The 23,889-nt window shown below is 44.2% G+C and overlaps 1 protein-coding gene across 1 annotated transcript in view; it reads right to left on the reverse strand.

Annotated features, from left to right (window-relative positions):
• Positions 1-7,023: 7,023 nt before the first annotated feature.
• gdf5 (growth differentiation factor 5) overlaps positions 7,024-23,889 on the reverse strand; it is a 138,108-nt gene continuing 121,242 nt past the window's right edge. Inside the window, exon 3 of the mRNA XM_087994721.1 lies at positions 7,024-9,406. Within this exon, the coding sequence (XP_087850847.1) occupies positions 8,535-9,406 (872 nt within the window). The 3' untranslated portion in view covers positions 7,024-8,534. The remainder of the gene's footprint in view (positions 9,407-23,889) is intronic.

Below are 23,889 nucleotides of genomic sequence, written 5' to 3' on the forward strand. Positions count from 1 at the left end.
GCTGAAAATGTGTTGCTGGAAAAGCGCAGCAGGTCAGGCAGCATCCAAGGAGCAGGAGAATCGACTTTTCGGGCATGAGCCCTTCTTCAGGAATGAGAAAAGTGTGTCCAGCAGGCTAAGATAAAAGGTAGGGAGGAGGGACTTGGGGCAGGGGCATTGGAAATGCGATAGGTGGAAGGAGGTCAAGGTGAGGGTGATAGGCCGGAGTGGGGGTGGGGGCAGAGAGATTGCAGGTTAGGAAGGCGGTGCTGAGTTTGAGGGATTTGACTGAGACAAGGTGGGGGGAGGGGAAATGAGGAAACTGGAGAAATCTGAGTTCATCCCTTGTAGTTGGAGGATTCCTAGGCGGAAGATGAGGCGCTCTTCCTCCAACCGTCGTGTTGCTATGGTCTGGTGATGGAGGAGTCCAAGGACCTGCATGTCCTTGGTGGAGTGGGAGGGGGAGTTGAAGTGTTGAGGCACAGGGTGGTTGGGTTGGTTGTCCAGATGTCCCAGAGGTGTTCTCTGAAATGTTCCGCAAGTAGGCGGCCTGTCTCCCCAATATAGAGGAGGCCACATCGGGTGCAGCGGATGCAATAAATGATGTGTGTGGAGGTGCAGGTGAATTTGTGGCGGATATGGAAGGATCCCTTGGGGCCTTGGAGGGAAGTAAGGTGGGAGGTGTGGGCGCAAGTTTTGCATTTCTTGCGGTTGCAGGGGAAGGTGCCGGGAGTGGAGGTTGGGTTGGTGGGGGATGTGGACCTGACGAGGGAGTCACGGAGGGAGTGGTCTTTTCAGAACGCTGATAGGGGGGGGGGGGAGGGAAATATATCCCTGGTGGTGGAGTTGGGAGGTCATGTTGCAGCTGTACAGGACATTGATTAGGCCACTGTTGGAATATTGTGTGCAATTCTGGTCTCCTTCCTATCGGAAAGATGTTGTTAAACTTGAAAGGGTTCAGAAAAGATTTACAAAGATGTTGCCATTGTTGGAGGATTTGAGCTATAGGGAGAGGCTGAACAGGCTGAGGCTGTTTACCCTGGAGCGTCGGAAGCTGAGGGGTGACCTTAAAGAGATTTACAAAATTATGAGGGGCATGGATAGGATAAATAGGCAAAGTCTTTTCCCTGAGGTTGGGGAGTCCAGAACTAGAGGGCATAGGTTTAGGGTGAGAGGGGAAAGATATAAAAGAGACCTAAGGGGCAACTTTTTCACGCAGAGGGTGGTACGTGTATGGAATGAGCTACCAGAGGATGTGGTGGAGGCTGGTACAATTGCAACATTTAAGAGGCATTTGGATGGGTATATGAACAGGAAGGGTTTGGAGGAATATGGGCCGGGTGCTGGCAAGTGGGACTAGTTTGGGTTGGGATATCTGGTTGGCATGGACGGGTTGGACCGAAGAGTTTATTTCCATGCTGTACATCTCTATGGCTCTATGACTCTAAGTGAGCCTGTGGAATTCTCTGCCAGAGAAGGTGGTTGAGGCCAAAACATTGAATGTTTTCAGGAAAGAGTTAGATATAGTTCTGGGGGCTAAAGGGATCAAAGGGTATGGGGAGAAAATGGGAACATGGTACCGAGTTGGATGTTCAGAATGAATGGTGGAGCAGATACGAAGGGCTGAATGGCCAATTCCTGCTCCTATTTTCTATGTTTCTGTGTTCTTACCAATTTCAATATTTATTACGACTTTCGCTTCCATTGCTGTTTCTCCCCACTTCCCTAACTTGCTACCTTCTTTAGCAGCCTAATATAAATAAAATGAAAAGAATTGGATTTCCCAAAGAGCCTGTGGAAGAGTTTCCCTTTCCTCCTTCCCCAACTCCTCCCTGTGACCTTCATTCTCTGGGAATGGTTCAAAGCAATGCCAAGAGGACAACCTTTTAAAAGGAAAACCTCAAACCTGAGATTTTAGCAACAAGCCAATTCTGTTTACGTGTTGATTCCACAAAACAGTAACAGCAATTTCCATCTCGACAGCACCTTTAAAATATTTGGCCCACAGTCACACAACGGGGTGTTATGGCAGGTGACCAAAAGGCATGGTCAAAGAGGCAGATTTCAAAAAGGCAATGAACTGAGGAGAGGGACAGAGATGAAGGACTCCAGTGGAAATTCCAGAGTTCAAGACCAAGTTGGTTAAACCATCAGCCTCTCTCTCTACTTCCCCAAACTAAGAACATATGTTTTGCATATAGATTCCACTCAGTGATCAGAAGCATATGACAGTCACTAATAAATCCAGTTGGAAATTCAGGAGAAACCTTTTCTCCCTAGAAAAGTTACGTGGGACTCGCTAATACATTGTGTCGTCAAGACAGGTTGGATTGATACATTTAAATGTGCATTAAATGTATAATAGAGAAAAGAACAGAAAGATATATTGATTGGATGCAATGAAATGGTGGAGGAGGATTATATAGAGCACAGAGACTGACATAGACCAGCTGGTTGGGATGGTCAGTTGCTGAGCTGTAAAGTTAATGTAATTCTGAACATTTCCAGTATTTTCTGTTTTTATTTCAGATTTTTAGCATTCAAGGTTCTTTCTATCTCAAGCACATCTCATTAGTTCGATTCTTTTTGTATGGTACATGCGTTCAGGAAAATTGCAACAATGGCTAATTTACAGTAACATTTTATAATCCAATAGCAAATTCCTCTTTGTACACATTAAAGAGTTCACATATCTGATTTCATTTCAGCATGCAGTGATTACACCCATGGCTGCTGCTGAAAGTTATAGCAAATTTCCCCTTGATCCCCAAGTAATTTCTGTACACAATGAGCTTCTCTTGTGCAGGATGGACTGGCATATTGGACCTTCTGACATGCATATACCCATTGATGCCATTACAGCGCATGCTGCTACTAATTGTAAAAGGTACCATTGTGTGCGGGTATGACACAGAGTTGAGTAACTTCTCCCTCATACCCTCTCCGTAGCTTGTGCTGATTGGACCAGCCGAGCATGAGTCAGATACGAAGGCTGTGGTAACAGATACTGGGAGTACAGTGTCTATTTTGCCTGGCATGGGAACGCAAACCCTTTACTGTGAGAGAAGCAAACTCAATTTTCAGTTGACCAAATGGGTTTTTCCATTAGAAATGATGCATTTTTCTTTGGTTTACTGTCAGCCTGCCCCTCGTCCTGAGCTCACAGTGGTTGGAAAAAGAACCTTGGCAGCTGCCAATGTTTTGGGATCATGTTTATTGCAGGTGGGGCTCACTCCATACATCAACATCAGTTACTAACATCAAAATCCAGATAGAGGGGAAAAAGACCATTCAGTTTTTCAGTCAGTTTATGGTGAATCCATGTTACAATTCATTTATTCACCTCAGCTCCAAATCCCTTTGTACTCGACCCTCACAAAAATATCTATTGACATTTGTCTTGAAATAATTAATTTGGTTCCACCACTCACAATCATTTGTGGGGTGGGGTTAAGATTTGTATGAAAACTCCATAATTTGTTATCTCACTCCAGTGTTCTGGACTCCTCAATCAGAAGAAATCGATTCTTTAAGGTGACCCTCATCATTTCCTTTCATCCCTTTTCGCAGCTCAAATAAATCACTCTTCAGTCTTTGAAATGCAAGAAAATCTTAACCCACATAAAGTAAAATGTCTTTTTAACCTGACCCTTTGGAGCTGAGCATCATTTTTGTGAATCTGCACTGTACTCCCCTCAAGGCCACTTGATCATCCTTGAGAAGGTGTGTACAATTGAATGTGATACATCAAATGGGATCTGGCCAAGTCTCCCTACAATTTAAGCATCACATCCTCACTCTGTGCTCCAGCTGCCAAGCTTTTTAAATTGCTTTCTATATTTGTTTTCAGCTTCTAGTGAGTTCTGTTGGTCGACACCCAAATCTCTTGTTCATCCACAGTTTCTAGATTCCCACCATTAAGGAATTGTTCCAATTTCTACCTGGATCTTCACAATTCTGCCTAACATTTCCCACACTAGTCTATGAGCCAAATCATAGCATGGAGATAGAATCATGGAATAGAGTCCCTATTGTGTGGAAGCAGGCCATTCAGCCCATCAAGTCCCCATTGACCCTCCAAAAAGCATCCAATCCAGCAACCTCCCCCAACCTTTCTCTGCATTTCCAATGGTTAACCCACTAACCCTGCAAATCTGTGGATAGTCTGGACAATTTAACATGGCCAACCCACCCAACCTGCAATGGAAATTGGAGCACCTGGAGGAAACGCGTACAGACACGGGGAGAACGTGCAAATTCCACAGACAGTCACTTGAGGGAGGGACCAAACCAGGGTCCCTGGCACTGTGAGGCAGCAATGCTAACCTCTGAGCCACCGTGTCACCCTAAATGGGTGATTGGTTTGACTGGTTGGCTAGAAGACCAGAACATGCTGCAGAACACAAGCCACAGCACAGGTTCAATTCCTGCACTGGCTGTGGTAATTCATGGAGACCCTGCCTATCTGCTGCTTGCCTGCTCAGCAGCTCACCCCATGCCTGTGGAGTGGCTATCCTCAGCAATACATAACCAGTCCCCTCTCTCTCCCTCCCTCCCTCCCTCCCAAATAGACATCGAGGGCTGTAGTCTTTTGTGAACTATAGTGCCATACATAGCATTAAGAAGCGCAGACTTCTCATTCTGGTGGCCAATGTTCAAAATTTCTAAACATTTTCCTTGCACCTATCTAAGAATATCATAACACCAAATGTCAAAATCGGGGCATTTTTATAGTTACTTTGATAGCCAGAATATTATCCATATTCACTAATGTGTACATTCCTCTAACTTTACACTGATATCCTGGAATGTGTCTGTGTGGATGCTTTACACAGGAGTATTGTTCTTAAAAGCCAAACGAAGTCTCTCATTATTCAAAGGCTTAACTCTTCCCCTCGCCAAAAGAGTAACTAGTGTTTGAGAATTCACAATGATCAGAAGAGAAAGAGTGCAAACTATGCTGCTAATCTGTTCCCCATTAAAGGGACAGTGTGTTGTAAGATGTTTGCATGGAACTTCAAGCAGAGAATAGTTTGGATAATTGTGTCAATCATGGTGATGGTAATGGAAATGTTTGAAGTCGTTGAGGACTAATGCCTGTTCATGCTGCGGTGCCCCCATTTGGATTGGTTGCTTGCTGATGTCAACAGGGATACAAAGTGAGAGATGACTCCGAAACAGATTTGCAGTAAAGATATATAACTATAACTAAAGCCAAAGCTGTCGCCAATAGTAGTGGAAATAGTGTAATGGCATGCATTTCTAATTATTCTCAGTGTAGACAGAACAACTGATTGCTTGCACAGAGATAGTTAGCGTGCACTCGAACAGGGTAGTCTGTCATTGATTGCCAGGCAAGTGAAAGATATGATTAGACACCAGGTATTGTGAGGCAAAAGTGAGGACTGCAGATGCTGGAGATCAGAGTCTAGATTAGAGTGGTACTGGAAAAGCACAGCTGGTCAGGAAGCAGCCGAGGGCAAAAGACCTTCAGTGAGCAATACAAATGGTAATACATTATGATGGTGCATGTTACAATCCCACAGGCCGAGTAAAGATGAATCCCATTGAATAGTGAGTCACCATCCCATTTAGAGGTGAGGAGATTGGTCAGCAGCTGTTTCCTATTGTCTATAATTGCCCTGTATCCACACTTGGCTTCCAGATGACACTTTCTAGCACCTCTTGTCCCACACCATGTTGTTTCCTCATTGCCAAAGCAATGGGCATCTGTTTTCAGGATGTTGAAAGCTCCTGAACACTGCCATTTAACTTAGCATGTTCTACATTTCCAAATCCAACTGCTTGTACCAGGCAAAACCCTAACAAGCTGCTTCTTCCAGATTCTCAGATGGGAAAGTACCAGAGGACAGACTTTTAGTGGGCCGAATGGCCTTTATCGTGACTTTAAACATATCCCTAAACAATACTGAAAAAATGTACATCTCAGAACAATTGTACTGTTCCTTTCTCAGTGCTCCTCGCCTGATGACATCCCTATGAGTAGTCAAGAGAATAAAATATTCAAGTTTTATATTCAGCTTTTAAGAGAAATTATAGAATCCTTACAATGCCAAAGCAGGCTATTCAGCTCATCAGGTGCCCACTGATCCTCCAAAAAGCATCCCAACCAGACCCAGCCTATCCCTGTAACCCTGCATTTCCCAAGGCCAATCCATCTAGCCGACACATCCCTGGACACTACAGATAATTGAGCATGGGTGATCCACCTAACCTGCACATCGTTGGACCACGACAGGAGACTGGAGATCTCAGAGTGGACCTATGCAGACACAGGAAGAATGTGCAAACTCTACACAGGCTGTCACCCGAGGGAGTAATCAAACCTGTGACCCTACCACTGTGAGGCAGCAGTGCTAACCACTGAGCCACCTATATATTTTCTCATGGTTGGGTTTTTCAATCACAATGTATACAGTATTGACTAATCCAGGACTTGCCTACTTCCAGGCCTCTAGTATTGTCACTTGTAGGGTCCATTTTTTTACTGAGTATAAATTAATGATTTTTGAGAGATAAGAATGATATGGTGTTCCTCAGATTCAGAGATATTGATGTATGGTCTGCCTGTTTCCTCCTCCTTTATTGATTAGATTACCTACAGTGTGGAAACCGGTCCTTCAGCCCAGCCAGTCCACACCAACCCTCCAAAGAGTAACCCACTCAAACCCATTTCCTTACACTTACTCCTGACTAATGCAACTAACACTATGGGCCATTTAGCATGGCCAATTCACCTGGCCTGCACATCTTTGGATTGTAGGAGGAAACCAGGGCACCTGGAGGAAACCCACGCAGACACGGGGAGCATGTGAAACCTCCACACAGTCACCCAAGGCTGGAATCGAACCTGGGACCCTGGTGCTGTGAGGCAGCAATGCTAAGCACTGAGACACCGTGCCTCCTATTTGAAAGATAACTTCAAAAAATATTTTTAACAGAGCTGGGAATGGAAATCCATCTATTCAGTATTCAAGTCTCTGGACCATCTTGTCTTAAAATAAAATTGCTCATTTGCTGACACCAGTTTGAAAGTTTAGTGATTTATCAGTTCACTTTTACAAGAAAGCAGCTGGTTAATGCATAATTAGTTGGGAGATCTGATAGAACCATATGTTGAGTCTGCCTTGATTGCTACCTGTTCAGCTTTCTCAGATAGCATGTTTCAACGTCAACCAACAAAAGCAAAATCATGGACTGGAGAGTGCAAGTAGTAGTAGTAGAATTGTTTCGGGTTTAATATTTCCTTTCCTCAGGAGGATTGCTCATAGCAACATGCCAAGTTCCTATCTACAATGTGGATTTGTGGAAATATTCTCTTATGGTCAGTGTGGACAACTAGTAGACGGGTCTCTAACATTAATAGGCTGATGAATGAAGGGAGATTGGATAGGTTAGGACTAAATTCACTGGAATTTAGCAGAGAATTTAGCAAAGGGGCAACTCATAAATCTGTAAAATTCTGGCAGGACTAGTCAGGATGAGATGATGTTCCCAATGACAGGGGGTCCAGAACCAGGGCTCACAGTCTAAGGATACAGAGTAGGCTTGAGATGAGAACTTTCTTCACACAGAGACTGGTGAGCCTTTGGAATTCTCTGCCACAGAATGTGAGGATAATAGATTAAATATTTTCAAGAAAGAGTTACATATAGTTCTTAGGTCTAAAGCAATCAAAGGTACTGGGGCTAAAGAGGGAAGAGGGCATTGAATTGAATGGTCAGCCATGATTGTATTGAATATTGGAGCAGGCTTGAAGGGCTGAATGGCCTATGTGTGCTCCTATTTCCTATGTTCCTATGATATGTGTCCTCCAACCCCAAATGGGCCATGAGCGAATTGTGCGTTCAGGTTGGTCTTTAACCAAAAGATGTTAACATGTTGTAAGAAATTGGTATTTTTAGCTATTTGTTCAGTGGTATAGAGGACATTGTGGTAACATCCTTGTTTGCAATGATCAAGAGGAGATGTTTAATGAGATTGCTTTGAAGTAAATAAACTAGTTTGCAACATTAAGCACTGTGTATCAAAATAGATCACAGTTGGCCCCAGTGAGAATGAAGAATCTTTCTGGAGCCATGTCTCAATTTAATCTCTCTGTCTCTCCCTTGGTCTCTGTCCCACCACTCACTCCACTCTCTTCCTCCCAGCACTGTCCCTGGTCTGTCTGAGTTAAGCAGGCTGTGATGAGTGAGTTGATTGTGGTGGTCATGTGAAGTACCCAGTAACACGGGCTGCCAATTGGATTCTTGGCACCAACTCACAATAGTGAAGGTAGGTGCCACTCAGAGGAGATACATTTTAGAGCCAATGTGGTTACTGAGTTAATTTGTAGCCAAATCTGATTTTTGCTTGGCTTTAACTGCAATTTATTTTCTGCTCCATTGAATATTCATGTTTGACATATTATCGAAGGTCAGTGATGCCTTGACTGCAAGGGCACCACCAGAAAACCAACTGGACCTGCAATACTCAATATGGCACAAATCCCATATTAGTACCCATTTCTGATTGTCTGATTATTCAGTCCAATGCTACCTGCAACCACAGGACTCTACTACCATGTCCTCATACTGTTTATAGACCACATTATTGGCAGAGTCTATGTACAAAATACTAATGGGACTTAGTTTTGTGGGTACACAGCAACTGGGTGGAGTTGACTCTGGGTCCATGGAGTTCATCAGTGTCTGAATAATGGCATGGTTTGTGGGTTCTAAGTGAGACCGAAGAGGAAAGTCACAAACCCCTTCACAATGATAGGCTTCATAGTCCAATGGAGCAATGATCCAGTCATCCCAGCCCATCTCCTTGAAGTTCACATGGAGAGGTCTTCTAGTGCACCTTGGCTTGGCCTTCTTGCCTTTTGCTTGGCGGGATGTGTGAGGAGCCCTTCTCTTCCTCCTCTGGTTGAACAGGAATTCATAAACAGTCTTGTCATCCTGCCCCGATCTGGCCTTGACTTCGTTAAAGAACAGGTCCCGTTTTTTGGTCCTACCTGACACCAGCAGCAGAGCTTTCTCTTTGATATGGCGCCCTGCTCTGCCAAAACCCAAGCTTCTTAGATCCACTGCTCTTCCTCTGTCCAAGGCCTCCAGTTCGAGGCAAAGTTGAGTCAACGGCTGCTCCTTCCGGTACATTTTGAAGAGTTTCCAAATGTTAAAGACTTCCCATTTGGGCGCGTCCAAAATATCAACAGAGCAAGAGTCGAGTACAATTGGCTTCTGCCTGTCTGTGGGGCACTTGGATATTCTGAGGTTGTACACAGTTGCTGGCGCTCGTTGCCGCCTCGGATCTGCTGGCCTTGTCCGCAGGATCCGCAGCTCAGCTCCTAGCAACCCTTCCTTTTCCATAGCGCTGATGTTGAAGATGTACTTCTGTTTTTTCACATAGGTGTGGCGTTCATCTGAGAAAACAAGAATTGAATCAGACACTCAAAAGGAACAAGGAATATCATTAACATGAGAACTGCAAACCGTAAATAGCGTAGCGGTGATGACAGCGACCTGGAGATGATAATGGTGAGATCAAATCCCACCAGAACACTTTGAATCTATCAGTTTAAATTTACCTAAAAGTAATAAAAAAAATATTGACTTTTGAAAGAGAATTGGATAAAGTCTTGTAAAGGAAACAGGTTTGCTGGTCCATGGAAAAAGGACAGAGGCATAAATTAATTGATTCAATCTGTCAAAGTGATAGCACTGATTTAATGGACCAAATGGCATCCTTGTGCACTATGGAATTCTATGATTCCATCCCAATACCATCAGTTTTGAAGCCAAAGTCCTCAGTACTGAAATACACGACAGAAAGAAGATCAGAAATATATGTACTGATAGTGTCAGCCTTGGTTCTATAGAAAGACAGAATTGTTTCAGTACAGAGAAAGGCCATTTGGCCCATCATGTCTGCACTAGCTCTCTGAGCATTTTAACCCGCCATCAATCTCCTGCTTTTTGCTGTCACCCTTCACATAATTTTAATGTGAAATATTATCTTGAATGCTTGAATTGAGTCTTCAGGGTTCAGAGTTTACAATGTGCTCAGAAACTCAATGATTTAATCTACCCTGGAAGCCATGATGGGGAAGTGCCGGTGTTGGACTGGGGTGGACAAGGTCAGAAATCACATGACACCAGGTTATAGTCCAACAGGTTTATTTGAAATCACAAGGAGCGCTGCTCTTTCACCTGACAAAGGGTCTACACTCTGAAAGCTTGTGATTTCAAATAAACCTGTTGGACTATAACCTGGTGTCATGTGACTTCTGACATTAATCTACACTAGCCCTTTAGTGTTCCAACACCAGGGTCATCATCTACAGAGGGACAGCCTTAGAAATTACCAAGTCTTGTGGATGAATGTAAGAGTTTCTAAGACAATATCTGGATGTCAAGGAGTTCTCTTTGTGCCTTAGCAGATGGCCTGGTCACCATCTCCTTGCCATACACAAATTGTCTGCCACATGTTTCTAAACTGCAACAGAAGCAAAGTTTGAAAAGTGTGTTATTGGCTGTAAAAGTGGCTGTGAGTGCACTCAGCATGTTTAAGCTGCCATATAAATAAGAGTCTTTTTCGTCTAAATCCTCCAATGTGTAAGAAATAAACAATTAGAATGGGAAAAAAAGTGACATTTATAATGCACTAGAAAGCTTTTTTGGGTCTGCTCCTATCTACACGCACCAACACTGGCAGTGTCTTATCAATCAACTCATGAACAAAATATGCAGGAAAGCAAGAAAAACAGCAGTGAGGAAAAACAGAAAAGGTGAAGGGGTAGTGGAAACAGAGTAAAGTAATAATAATTCAACCCAGATACTCATACATATCTAAAAAACACTGATTTTATAAACAAGCATATGAATTAGGAACAGGGCCATAAGACCATAAGATATAGGAGCAGAATGAGGCTATTCAGCCCCTCAAGTCTGCTCCATCCTGTAACCCTGTGACCTATATCGATAAACATACCCAGAAAGAGTTTTGATGCAGAAAACAATTATTTGGAAAACTGAGTTGAAACACGAGAATGTGGGAGTGCTGCATCACATACAAACTCAAGAGTTAAGAGGTACAGGCCACTTGGCCCCTCAAAGAATACTTCTTACTTAGGGTACTCCATTTTCTTTCACACAATCTGGAAGTCTCTCACAAAAAGATGTTGAGATTGGGTATTATCTGAAAACTTCAAGGAGGAAAGTGGTGGGCATTGTTACATGAGACAGAACTGCCCTGGGAAGTGCTCGAATTCCGCTGGACAACACAAAGGGCATTATGAATCAGCATCTCCATGCTCTTTGGTTTGATAACTGATTGTTCCTGGGCATGTATCATTGAATTATACAGCAATGCCGACAGAAGAAGGACATTCAGTCCATCATGTCTATGCAAGCAATAAGTGACACTTCCAGGTTTGCAACAATCAATCTGAACAGCAGAAAATAAGTGTGCTGTATGAATTATAGAATCCTCACAGTGTGGAAACAGGCCATTTGGCCCAACCAGTCCATACCAACCTCTGAAGAGTATCCTGCCCAGACCCATTCCCTTAACCTACACACCATGGCCAATCCACCTAACCTGTGCACCTTTGGATTGTAGGAGGAAACCGGAGCACCTAGCAGAAGAATGTAAACTCCACACAGACAGACGCCCGAGGCTGGAATTGAACCCGGATCCCTGGCGTTGTGAGATAGCAGTGCTAACCACTGAGCCATCGTGCTGCTTCATTGTGTTGCTGTTCTAGGCTGTATGGATCCAGGAGTGCCTGCATCATCACTCACTTCATTGGTCAGGGTTCCTGCTGAAACAACACTTAGCCTGGACAGAAAATTCACTCCAATGATATTGTGCAGGCATTGGCTTGAACAGAGCATTGCCTTACCAACAATGACTGGAAATATGCTGCACAAATGGAGTGTGAAGTTGGGCTAAACATCTAGAAACCCCAATCAGATATGACCAAGTGACAGAGAAAGCTTGAGGCGGGGGGGGGGGGGGGGGGCTGAATGGCCTGTTTCAGTTACTAATTGTTGTTTTCCTTTGTGTTCTTTAAAAAAAAATCAGTGTTGGGATATTAAGGAACCCGAAGAGAGTTAAAACTTAGGACCAAGACTAAAATGGTTAACTAAGCCCTTACATTCGAGAACATTGTGCATCAGGATGCCACCTTGTTTTAATATTACAGGAAGCTTTCCTTCCCCCGGCACATTACTCTACCTTACCTTCTGAATGAAGAGACACAATTTTCCTTAAAACAAAGTGTTGTCCCTTTGATACAAACTGCAATTATCCCTTGGCAATGGGATTGCAATTTCTCAGAGACAACATCAGTGATGATGCTCGCAGTCGGAAAGCTATTGGTTTCTTTGTTTCGTATCATTGCACATACTTTCTCCTCTTTGGGGGATAGATTGGAAGAGTTGGACAGATCAGCAGGCTGATTATTGACCCAGGAAAACTGCTGCCCCAGCCCAGAAGTTCTGGAGAGAACTTAAGCTCAGAGCTTCTAGCTCAGAGGCAGTGGCGCCACCTACTGAACCACAAGACCGCTATCCCACTGTCTGTCAAAGTACAACTGAGGCAATCTCCGTGCATTACACCATTCTGCAATCATGAACAAGTACAGGAGAATCAGAAAGCTGATAGCACGCTGTGAGGACGTCACCAACCACATGAACAAACCAAAGGAACAATGTAGAGTGTGTTGCACTGTGTGGGGCAACACTGAGCATTGTGTGCAGGCCAGAACTTCTCTGCTGTTCTTTGGCTGCTGCTGCTGCTATTACAATCCCCCAAAATGTCACTATTAAGATGTTTGCCACATGTGGTAAACCACAGTTCATGGTCTTCATGCAATGATCTGTTACCATGGGAATGCCAGGCACTTATCATAGTTCCACAATTACTTCAGTTTTCTTCACCAACTACAGTGTTCATGGTATATCATGAACTCTAAAACAAGGTAATTTAAACATTCAATTCCTACATTTAATTCTCCCCTTCGAGTCAACAAATCAGTCTTTGTGTACATTTTACCCGCTCGCCTATTTTAAGATTTGTCAGAATTATTCTAACTTTCTTTTCCAGAACACCAGAACTGTGGATTTCTGAACTTGCTTTAACCCCTTGTTCCAATGATGTACAGCTTTTGCAGTCCCTCCATTGTTTTTTTTTGCTGTACCTCAGTTCCTCTCTGATCCATTTGAACCTCATGCTGTGAGGGCTGGGATATCTTGGTCCGTTCACCTTGGCTTCTCAAAGCAACAAACACAATCCTTGGAAATCTGACACAATTTGGTGGGAATCAAGGAGGATGTGCCTCAGGCCCCCCGAGCCTTTACCATTTCTCAATCAGGTCCAAGCTAATCTGTGTCTTAACCCTATCTACCTGCCTTCGTTCTGTAAACATTTATACTCTTACTCATAAAAACCAACAACCTCTTTATGATATTTACAATTGTCGGCCAGCTTCAGCTTATTGTAGGAGAGAGTTTCTAGTTCACTAACTACCTTTTGTGTGAAGAATATATCGATATTGACAACAATGATTTGGCGATAGTGGTGTCCCAATGTGTCTGCTGCCCTTGTCCTTCTTGGGGTATGTTTCTTAAACTAAAGGAATAGTCTATTCTACGAGGAAGACAGTGTTTGTCATTTGCATTCAGCTTTGAAACGTTAGCAAGGAATCTAACCCAATCTCTAAAAGGACTCACAGTGATCCAGTTCCTATGCAAGACTCCAACCTTAGCTAAGAGGGTAATAAGAGGAGCATTAAGAACTGAGGTGGGGACAAATGTCTTCACCCAGAGTGCTGTGATTCTTTGGAATTCTCAGCCCCAGGGGTTTGTGACAGTCACTCATTGCTGTCCATTCAAGACTGAGATCAATTGAATATTGGACACCAAGCTAATCAAGGGATATGGGGATAAGATGATAGAGAAGGCTAGCCATGATGATGAACCTGATAACAGTAAGTCAAACTCCTGCTCTTATTCCTGCCTCACTACTGGGGGTTAAATATCTCACTCCCTTTCTCTGCGGTTTTTGGGGTTAAAATTCCATTCTGTGATGTTTGTAATGCGGTGGCTCCCACACTCATATGAAATTTAAAATGAGCACTTTTTTCCACTCAAGTGATGCAAACAAGCTAACCAATCACCCAATGAAATGTTAACCCCTTTTTGTATCATACATTCCCCACTTGCTGATCATCAGGTTCATCCTTCAACATACAAACCAAAACTTTATGCAACATTCACTTGCATACAGAGTAACCCAGAAAGCCAGAGGACATTGCACTGAACACTTCCATTGGGATAAGACCAGAGGAGGTAGGAACAAGGGGTGGCACAGTGGCTCAGTGGTTAGCACTGCTGCCTCACAGTGCCATCACCTGGGTTTGATTCCAACCTCGGGCGACCGTTTGTGTAAAGCTTGCACATTCTCCCTGTGTCTGTGTGGGTTTCCTCCCACAATCCAAAAGATGTGCAGGTCAGGTGAACTGGCCTTGCTGAATTGTCCATAGTGTTCGGTGCATTAGTCAGGGTAAATATAAGGTAGGGGAATGGGTCTGTGTGCATTACTCTTTGGAGGGTCAGTTGGGCCAAAGGGCCTATTTCCATATTGCAGGGATTCTAATCCAATCTTAAAAAAAGAGTATGCCCTTTGGCTGTTTGACCTGCTCTGCTATTCAATAGAACCACAGCTGATCCAGCGTTATTTCCTGTTCACTGAGGAGAGGAATGAGCTGAAATCTAGGAACTGATCTCCTGTCTGACTGCTTTAGTTGTGATGCACTGCTGGGTCAGGGTGAGATTAAACAGCACCAACATCTTGCCTTTCAGGAACTATTAGTGTCACTGATCCACAGAAAGAGCAATAAGGACAAATGATAAAAAAACGTGTTCAAAGTGGTAAGTTTAATTAAGTGTCCAAGAAGGGCACCATTACAATAACCACGGGGGACTTCAATAGGTAGGCGGACTGGGAAAATCAGATTGGTAGCGGATCTCAAGAAAAGGAACTTGTGGAATGTCTACAACATGGTTTTTTTTGGAGCAGCTTGTGGTTGACCTCACTAGGGAACAGGCAATTCTGATTTGGTGATGTGTAATGAGGCAGACTCGATTTGGGAGCTTAAAGTGAAGGAACCCCCTGGGGGGTAGTGACCATAAAATGATAGAATTCACCCTGCAGGTTGAGAGGGAGAAACTGGAATCGGATGTAACAGTGTTACAATGGAGTAAAGGGAACTACACAGACATGAGGGAGGAGCTGGCCAGAGTTGATTGGAAGGGGAGCCGAGCAGGGAAGATGGTGGAGCAGGGAAGATGGCAGGAGTTTCTGGGGTAATTCAGGAGGCAGAACAACAGTCTGACATAGTCATACTCATGGAATCATACCTTACAGGGAATGTCCCAGACACTACCATCACTGTCCCTGGATATGTTCTGTCCCATCAGCACGACAGACCATTAGAGGTGGCAGCACAGTTGTATACAGTAAAGAGTTGCTCTGGGAGTTCTCAACATTGACTCTGGACCCCATGAAATCTCATGGCTTCAGATTAAAGATGGACAAGGAAACCTCCTGCTGATTATCACATATTGCCCTCCCTCAGCTGATGAATCAGTATCCCCTCCATGTTGAGCAGCACTTAGAGGAAGCACTGAGGGTGGCAAGGACACAAGGTTTACTCTGGGTGGGGGATTTCAATGTCCCACCACCAAGAGCAGTTTGGCAGCAGAATTACTGATTGAGCTGGTTGCGTCCTAAAGGACATCACTGCTCGACTTGGTCTGTGGCAGGTGGTGAGGGAACCAACAAGAGGGAAAAACATACCTGACCTCATCCTTACCAATCTGCCAGCAGCATCTGTCCATGACAGTATCAGTAAGGGAGAACACTGCACAATCTTTGTGGAGACAAAGTCCTGCCTTCACATTGAGAATACCCTCCATCGTGTTGTGTGGCACTATCACTGTGCTAAATGGGACAGACTTCAAACAACTCAAGACTGGGCATCCTTGAGGCACTATGGGCCATCGACAGCAGCAGAATTGTACTCCCGCACAATCTAACCTCATGGCCTGGCATATCCCCCTCTCAACCATTACCATCAAGCCAGGGAATCAACCCTGATTCAATGGAGAGTGCAGGGGGCGCATGCCAGGAACAGCACCAGGCATGTCTGAAGATGGGTGGTGTCCTAGTTCAGGATTCTCTGAGGGTTAACATGTAAGTTCAGATGGTGGTTACGAAGACAAATGTAATGTTAGTATTCATTTCAAGAGGGCTAAAATACAAGAGTAGGTGTGTAACTGCTGGGGCTGTATAAGGTTCTGGTCAGACTGCACTGAGAGCAGTATTGGGCCCCATACCTAAGAAAGGATGGGCTGGCCTTGGAGGAATCCAGGTTTACAAGAATGATCCCAGGAGGTGAAGGACTTTTCTTATGAGGAGCGGTTGGACTCGATGGACTTTAGAAGGACGAAAGGGATCTGATCGAAACTCACTGAATACTAAGAGGCCTGAGTGGAGTGGAGTGGACATGGAGATGTTTTCATTTGTAGGAGAGACTAGAATGCAAGGGCACAGCTTCAGAGTGAAGAGGAGACCCTATAAAAGTGAGATGTAGAGGAATTTCTACAGCCAGAGAGTGGTGACTCTGTGGAACTCATTGCTACAGAACGTTGTGGGGGCCAAGTCATTGAGTGTATTTAAGACAAAGATAGATAAGTTCTTGAGTATCAAGGTGTTCAAGGGTTACAGGTAGAATGGGAGTGAGAAACATATCAGCCATGATCAAATGGCAGAGCGGACTCAATGGGCTGAATAGCTAAAAACAATGACTGCAGATGCTGGAAACCAGATTCTGGATTAGTGGTGCTGGAAGAGCACAGCAGTTCAGGCAGCATCCGAGGAGCAGTAAAATCGACGTTTCGGGCAAAAGCTCTTCATCAGGAATAAAGGCAGAGAGCCTGAAGCGTGGAGAGATAAGTTAGAGGAGGATGGGGGTGGGGAGAAAGTAGCATAGAGTACAATAGGTGAGTGGGGGAGGGGATGAAGGTGATAGGTCAGGGAGGAGGGTGGAGTGGATAGGTGGAAAAGGAGATAGGCAGGTAGGACAAGTCATGGGGACAGTGCTGAGCTGGAAGTTTAGAACTAGGGTGAGATGGGGGAAGGGGAAATGAGGAAACTGTTGAAGTCCACGTTGATACCCTGGGGTTGAAGTGTTCCGAGGCGGAAGATGAGGCGTTCTTCCTCCAGGCGTCTGGTGGTGAGGGAGCAGCGGTGAAGGAGGCCCAGGACCTCCATGTCCTCGGCAGAGTGGGAGGGGGAGTTGAAATGTTGGGCCACAGGGTGGTGTGGTTGATTGGTGCGGGTGTCCCGGAGGTGTTCCCTAAAGTGCTCTGCTAGGAGGCGTCCAGTTTCCCCAATGTACAGGAGACCGCATCGGAAGCAACGGATACAATAAATGATATTAGTGGATGTGCAGGTAAAACTTTGATGGATGTGGAAGGCTCCTTTAGGGCCTTGGATGGAGGTGAGGGAGGAGGTGTGGGCGCAGGTTTTGCAGTTCCTGCGGTGGCAGGGGAAGGCTGATTCTCTAGTTCTGCTCCTATGTCTTATACTCTAGATAGTTGAATGTAACTACACAACAAGTAATGTTGATGAGCAAATGTGTCAGGTACACCTTCCCCTCTTGCTACTATTTTGACACCTACCCATTTGGAAGAAGCAGCTTAAAACCTCTATACAGATCGCAGGGGGAAATGATAACAGAACTCAGTGTAATTTTCAGATCATGATAAGTGCTGTTTTTCTCATGGGAAAGTTCCCTATTAACATTCACTGCCAAGGATCACACATGAAGACATTGGGACTGACTTGGTAAACATATAAGTCGTTCACAGTAACCTCAACAGAAAACAATGGGAAATCGTGTAAAGTCCCACACAGAAATTGTACCTCATTGCTTTGATGTCCTTTTTAAAAGACAAGATTGAAAATTGGAGAAAATTGCGAAAAAATAATGACTTGGGAGGCATTTCAGTCTGCGCAGTAATTTAGAACATTTTCTTGTCACTACCTCCGTAATTCTATTTAATTGTTGAACATTGAGGTTTAAACAATGGATATTGGGAGTGCTCTTAAAAGAACTTGGCTGGAGGAATGGCTGAGGTGCGTCTTGTTTGGGAACTGCACTGACATGAATAAAGTACACATTAAACTGAGAATCATTAACCCAAAACAGTTGTCGCTTCCACCCTGAAACATCATAAAGTTCCCTCCTTCTCTCTGCCTCACCAAGACTCATCCATAACTTCACCAGCTTCAGATCTTGACGCACTTTTCCTTCCTGCTAAGCTCTCATTAAATGAATCCAAGACAGATGCTGAAATTCAAGACAATGCTTTTCCTTGATTGTAGGGAAACTGTAGAGATTGGAACAAGGTTAACCAAGTGGATTTCATTGAGTATGCGATTCCCTGATTGGCGCTATTAACTTGGGCCAATCAGGGAGCCCTGGCAAGGGTCTCAGGGATTTTCTTCACTCCAGGGACTGGCTCTGAACTAGCTGGTCAGGTGTATATGTGAATAAAGGGTGACTTGGTGATGGGACACTGGCTTCTGTGGAGTTATTTCAGAAACTGAGAACAGTTTTTAATCCAAAAATGTTCTTACACATGACTGAAAAGTGTTTCTTCTCCCCATCACCAAATCTACAGAAAAAAACCCCATTGACAGAAATGCAAACTATCAAAAAGTGAGGGAGAGATAGGGATCAGGGAAATAGAGAACATAAAACACTAATGACAATGCTATTTACCTAATCAATTAAATCATCTGCCAAATTCTGAATTCCACCCAGAAACCATGAAGATTTACACTGCATTATACTCATTAACTGGTATTCAGTTGTGGTTGCAGTGTGACTATTTCTCATCAATATCACTTTTATTATAGATCTGTTTATGACTTCACTTATCATGGAAGAAAGCTTTTTTATAGCGTCATAGTGTTATACAGTACAGAAACAGGCCCTTCGGTCCAACTCATCCATACTGACCAAGTTTCCTAACCTGAACAGTCCCATTTACATTTGTTTGGCCCATATCCCTCTAAACCTTTCCTGTCCATGTACCTGTCCAAACATCTTTTAAATGTTTTAATTGTACTTGCCTCTACCACTTCCTCTGGCAGATTGTTCCAACCACGAACCACCCCCTGCTTCTCAGGTCCCTTTTAAATCTTTTCCCTCTCATCTTGAACCTATGCCCTCTCGTTTTGGACTCCCTAAATCTGGGGAAAATAACTTGGTTATTCACCTTACCTAGGGCCTGCGTGATTTTATAAACAACTATGAGCTCACCCCTTAGTCTCCTATGTTGCAGGGAAACATGTTGCATGGGTGGCACGGTGGCACAGTGGTTAGCACTACTGCCTCACAGCGCCAGAGACCCGGGTTCAATTCCTGCCTCAGGCGACTGACTGTGTGGAGTTTGCACATTCTCACCGTGTCTGCGTGGGTTTCCTCCGGGTGCTCCGGTTTCCTCCCACAGTCCAAACAAAATGTGCAGGTTAGGTGAATTGGCCATGCTAAATTGCCCGTAGTGTTAGGCGCAGGGGTAAATGTAGGGGAATGGGTCTGGGTGGTTGCGCTTCGGCGGGTCAGTGTGGACTTGTTGGGCCGAAGGGCCTGTTTCCACACTGTAAGTAATCTAATCTAAAAGAAAATGTCCCAGCATATCCAGCCTCTCCTTAGAAGCCCATCAAACCAGCCTTCCATCCACTGACTTCATCAACACTTCCCACTACCTCAGGAAAGCAGCCAACATCATCACAGACCCCTCCCACCCCGGTATACTCTCTTCCACCCTCTTCTGTCAGAGAAATTTGATTATGTGTACAAACAGATTCAAGAACAGCTTCTTCCCCACTACTATCAGACTTTTAAATGAACCTCTTAAGTGTTAATGTTGATCTTTCTCTCTGCACCTTCTCTGTTGCTATAACACTGTATTCTGCTATCCTGATACATTTTGTATGGTACAATATCCCTGTATAACACACAACAAAAACACTTTTTACCTGTATCTTGGTACATGTGACAACAATAAATCAAACTCACACCCAAACCCAAACCCTCAGTCTAGACAACATTCTTGTAAATCTTTTCTGCACCCTTTCCTGTTTAATGATATCCTTCCTGCAGCAGGGTGACCAGAACTGTAGATAGTATTCCAAACGTAGGCACAACATGACATCCCAACTCCAATGCTCAATGCTCTGACCAATGAAGGCAAGCATGCTAAAAGCCTTCTTCACCACCCTGCATACCTGTGACATCACTTTCAGGGAACTATGCACCTGTACCCCTAGGTCTCTCTGTTTGACAACACTACCCAGGGACCCACCATTAACTGTCTAAGTCCTGCCCTGGTTTATCTTACCAAAACATAATACCTCGCATTTATCCAATTTAAACCCCATCTGCTTTTCATTGGCCCATTGGCCCAGCTGAACAAACTCCTGTTGTAATTTTAGATAGCCTACTTCACTGACACTACACTAACAACTTAGTTCTCATCTGCAAACTCACTAACTATGCCTCCTATATTCTCATCCAAATCATTTGTATAAATGATTAACAACAGTGGACCCAGCACCGATTCTTGTGGCACACCGTAAGGCACAGGTCTCCAATCTGAATACCAACCATTTACCACCATCCTCTGTTCTATAGTCAAACCAATTTTGTATGTAATGGTTGTCTCTCTCTGGATCCGATGTGATCTAACCTTACTAACCAGTCTACCATGTGGAACCTTGTCGAATGTCTTGCTAAAGTCCATGTAAACAATGTCTGCCACTCTACTTTATCTATTTCCTTCATCACCTCTTCAAAAAAATCAATTAAGTTTGTGAGACATGATATCCCATGCACAAAGCCATGCTGACTGTCCTTAGTCAGTCCTTGCTTTTCCAAATGCATGTCAATCTTGTCTTTCCGGATCCCCTCCAACAAGTTACCCACCACTGACATCAGGCTTACCAGTCTACAGCTCCCTGGCTTTTCCTTGCAGTCTATCTTAAATAATAGGAGAAAGTGAGGACGGCAGATGCTGGAGATTGGAGCTGAAAATGTGTTGCTGGAAAAGCGCAGCAGTTCAGGCAGCATCCAAGGAGCAGGAGAATCGACGTTTCGGGCATGAGCCCTTCTTCAGGAAATGTTCCTGAAGAAGGACTCATGCCTGTATCTTAAATAATAGCCCAATATTAGCCCACTCTCCCATCCTCTGGGATCTCCCTCATGGTTGTCGATGATTTTAATTTGTACCAGAGTGTGGGCATCACGGACAAGGTCATTTTTAATACCTACTTCTGGTTGCCTTGAGAAGGGGATGGTGAACCCACAGCTTGAAGTGCTGCAGTCCATATGACGATGGTACTGGGTGAGATGGTCCATGGTTTTCACCCAGAAATAGCAAAGGAACCGTGAAATGGTCTATAACAGCATCTGGGGTGGAACATGGGAGCGATGATCAATGGATTCAAATCTACAGTCAATAGATATGCTCCATCTGTCCCCATAACAATATGAAACTCCAATGGATATGATGAACTCCTGTTAAGGACCACTTCAATGTTAAAATAATCATTCTTGTTTTCAAATCCCTTCATAGTCTCAGTGCTCCCTATCTCTAAACTTTTCCAGCACCAAATCCCTCTGAGATCTGCTCTCATTTTGGCTTCTTGAATATCTCCATCCACCTTTGGCATCCATGCTATCAGATGCCTGGGTCCCAGGCTTTGGATTTCCCTAGCTCGCTGCCTCTCTTTTCCCCCTTTACGATTCCCCTGCAAACCCACCTCATTGACCAAGATATTTCAAATATTCAGCAGTTTGAATCCATTTTCTCATCAACAATATCTTATCTTTAAACAGTGCTACAGTGCAATGAAGTGTTTCAATGTGCTTCCCTAGTTAGAAAATTAAGTGCGACACTAAGAGGATATTAAGACAGGTGACCAGAATCTGAAGGTGACCAACGGCTAAATGTCCTATAATAAATGGCTGTAGTTCAGTCTGTGCAGCATGACTGGCTATGGGGCCAGAACGAATCACAAAGCATTTTTACAGACACAGAGCCATTAGAATCGTGAGCATGCAGTTCTCGAAAATTATGGTGGCATTAAGAGTTCTCCTCGCAAAACAATAAAAGGCATTGAGTTCAGTTCTGGTCACCACATTACAGGAAGGGCGTGGAGGCTTTGGAGAAGGTGAAGCAAAGGTTTAGCAGGATGCTGCCTGGATTAGAGGGCATGAGCTATCAGGAGAGATTAGAAAAAAACCAGAAACAGAAACAGAGATTGCTGGAAAAGCTCAGCAGGTCTGGCTGCATCTGCGAAGAGAAATCAAAGTCAACGTTTCGGGTCTGGTGACCCTTCTCAAAAACTCGGGTTGTTTTCTCTGGACCAGCGGTGGCTGAGGGAAGACTTGATAGAAGTCTATAAAATTATGAACTGCGTGGCAAGAGTTGACAATCAGAATCTTTTTCCCAGCATTGAAATGTCTAACTAGGGGACATGCATTTAAGGTGAGAGGAGGAAAGTTTAAAGGAGATGTGAAGGGCAAGTGTTTACACAGAGAGTGAGTAGGACTCTGGACCATGCTGCCAGAGGTGGCGACAGAGGCAGATACGATAGGAGTGTTTTAGGGGCTTTTACATAAGCACATGGATATGCAAGGAATGGAGGGATATGGACCAAGGGCAGGCAGAAAGTATTAGTTTAATTTGGTGTCTTGCTTGACACAACATGGTGGGCTGAAGGGTCCGTTCCTGTGCTGTACTGTACTGTTCTGTGTTCTATGTAGCCACAGTCTCACCAGACAATAGGGTTACTCTCCAATTACAAACAGACGGAGACTGAGGTGAGGTAGGAGATGGGAAGGAGAATCCTTCATGGTAACCTTAGTCGATTGAACCCTTGCTGTTGGTATCACTCTGTATCACAAACCAGCTGTCCAGATAACTGAGGTGGTATTCATTTCCCACACAGAAAGCTTCCTCCCTCCCCTCTTCAACTCGACCCTATCAGAGAGATTGCTTTTGTTTGAGTCAGTGCTAACCTCTGACACAGCGGTCAGTTAAACCTTTGCCAACTTTTATAGGTGCGCCATCGAGAGCATTCTGTCTGGATGTATCACTACCTGGTATGGCAACTGTACCATTCAAGATCGGAGACGGTTACAGAGAGTGGTGAACTTGACCTAGACAATCACAAAGGCCAACCTCCCATCTATAGATTCCATCTACCAGGCCCACTGTCAAGGAAAGGCCGCCAGCATTCTCAAAGATCCATCCCACCCTGGCAATGTTTTTCTACAACCTCTACCATCGGGGAGAAGGTACAGAAGCCTGAACACACGCAGCAGCTGGTTTCGAAACAGTTTCTCGCCTACTGTTGTTAGAATACTGAATGGACTCTCAAAATCTTAACATTCGCCTGGACCTGTGTTTTTGTTTTTGCCACTGTTTACCTATTATTTACTTAGCTATGTTATTTAACTCTGTGATCCACCTGTATTGCTCGCAAGACAAAGCTTTTCACTGTACCTCGGTACACGTGACAATAAATTCAATTCAAACCACAATCTTTCTAATGGGGACTAGTTTAAAGAGGGGAGGATGTTTATTGCGTGGAACATGATTATCAGCATGAACCAAATGGTCTACTTCTGTCTTGTAGGAGAAAGTGAGGTCTGCAGATGCTGGAGATCAGAGCTGGAAATGTGTTGCTGGAAAAGCGCAGCAGGTCAGGCAGCATCCAGGGAACAGGAGAATCGACGTTTCGGGCATAAGCCCTTCTTCAGGA

The sequence above is a fragment of the Chiloscyllium plagiosum genome, unplaced genomic scaffold (assembly GCF_037043375.1).
Source record: "Chiloscyllium plagiosum isolate Xiang-an unplaced genomic scaffold, Cpla_swu_hap1 HiC_scaffold_15, whole genome shotgun sequence".
In the NCBI taxonomy this organism is placed as follows: domain Eukaryota; kingdom Metazoa; phylum Chordata; class Chondrichthyes; order Orectolobiformes; family Hemiscylliidae; genus Chiloscyllium; species Chiloscyllium plagiosum.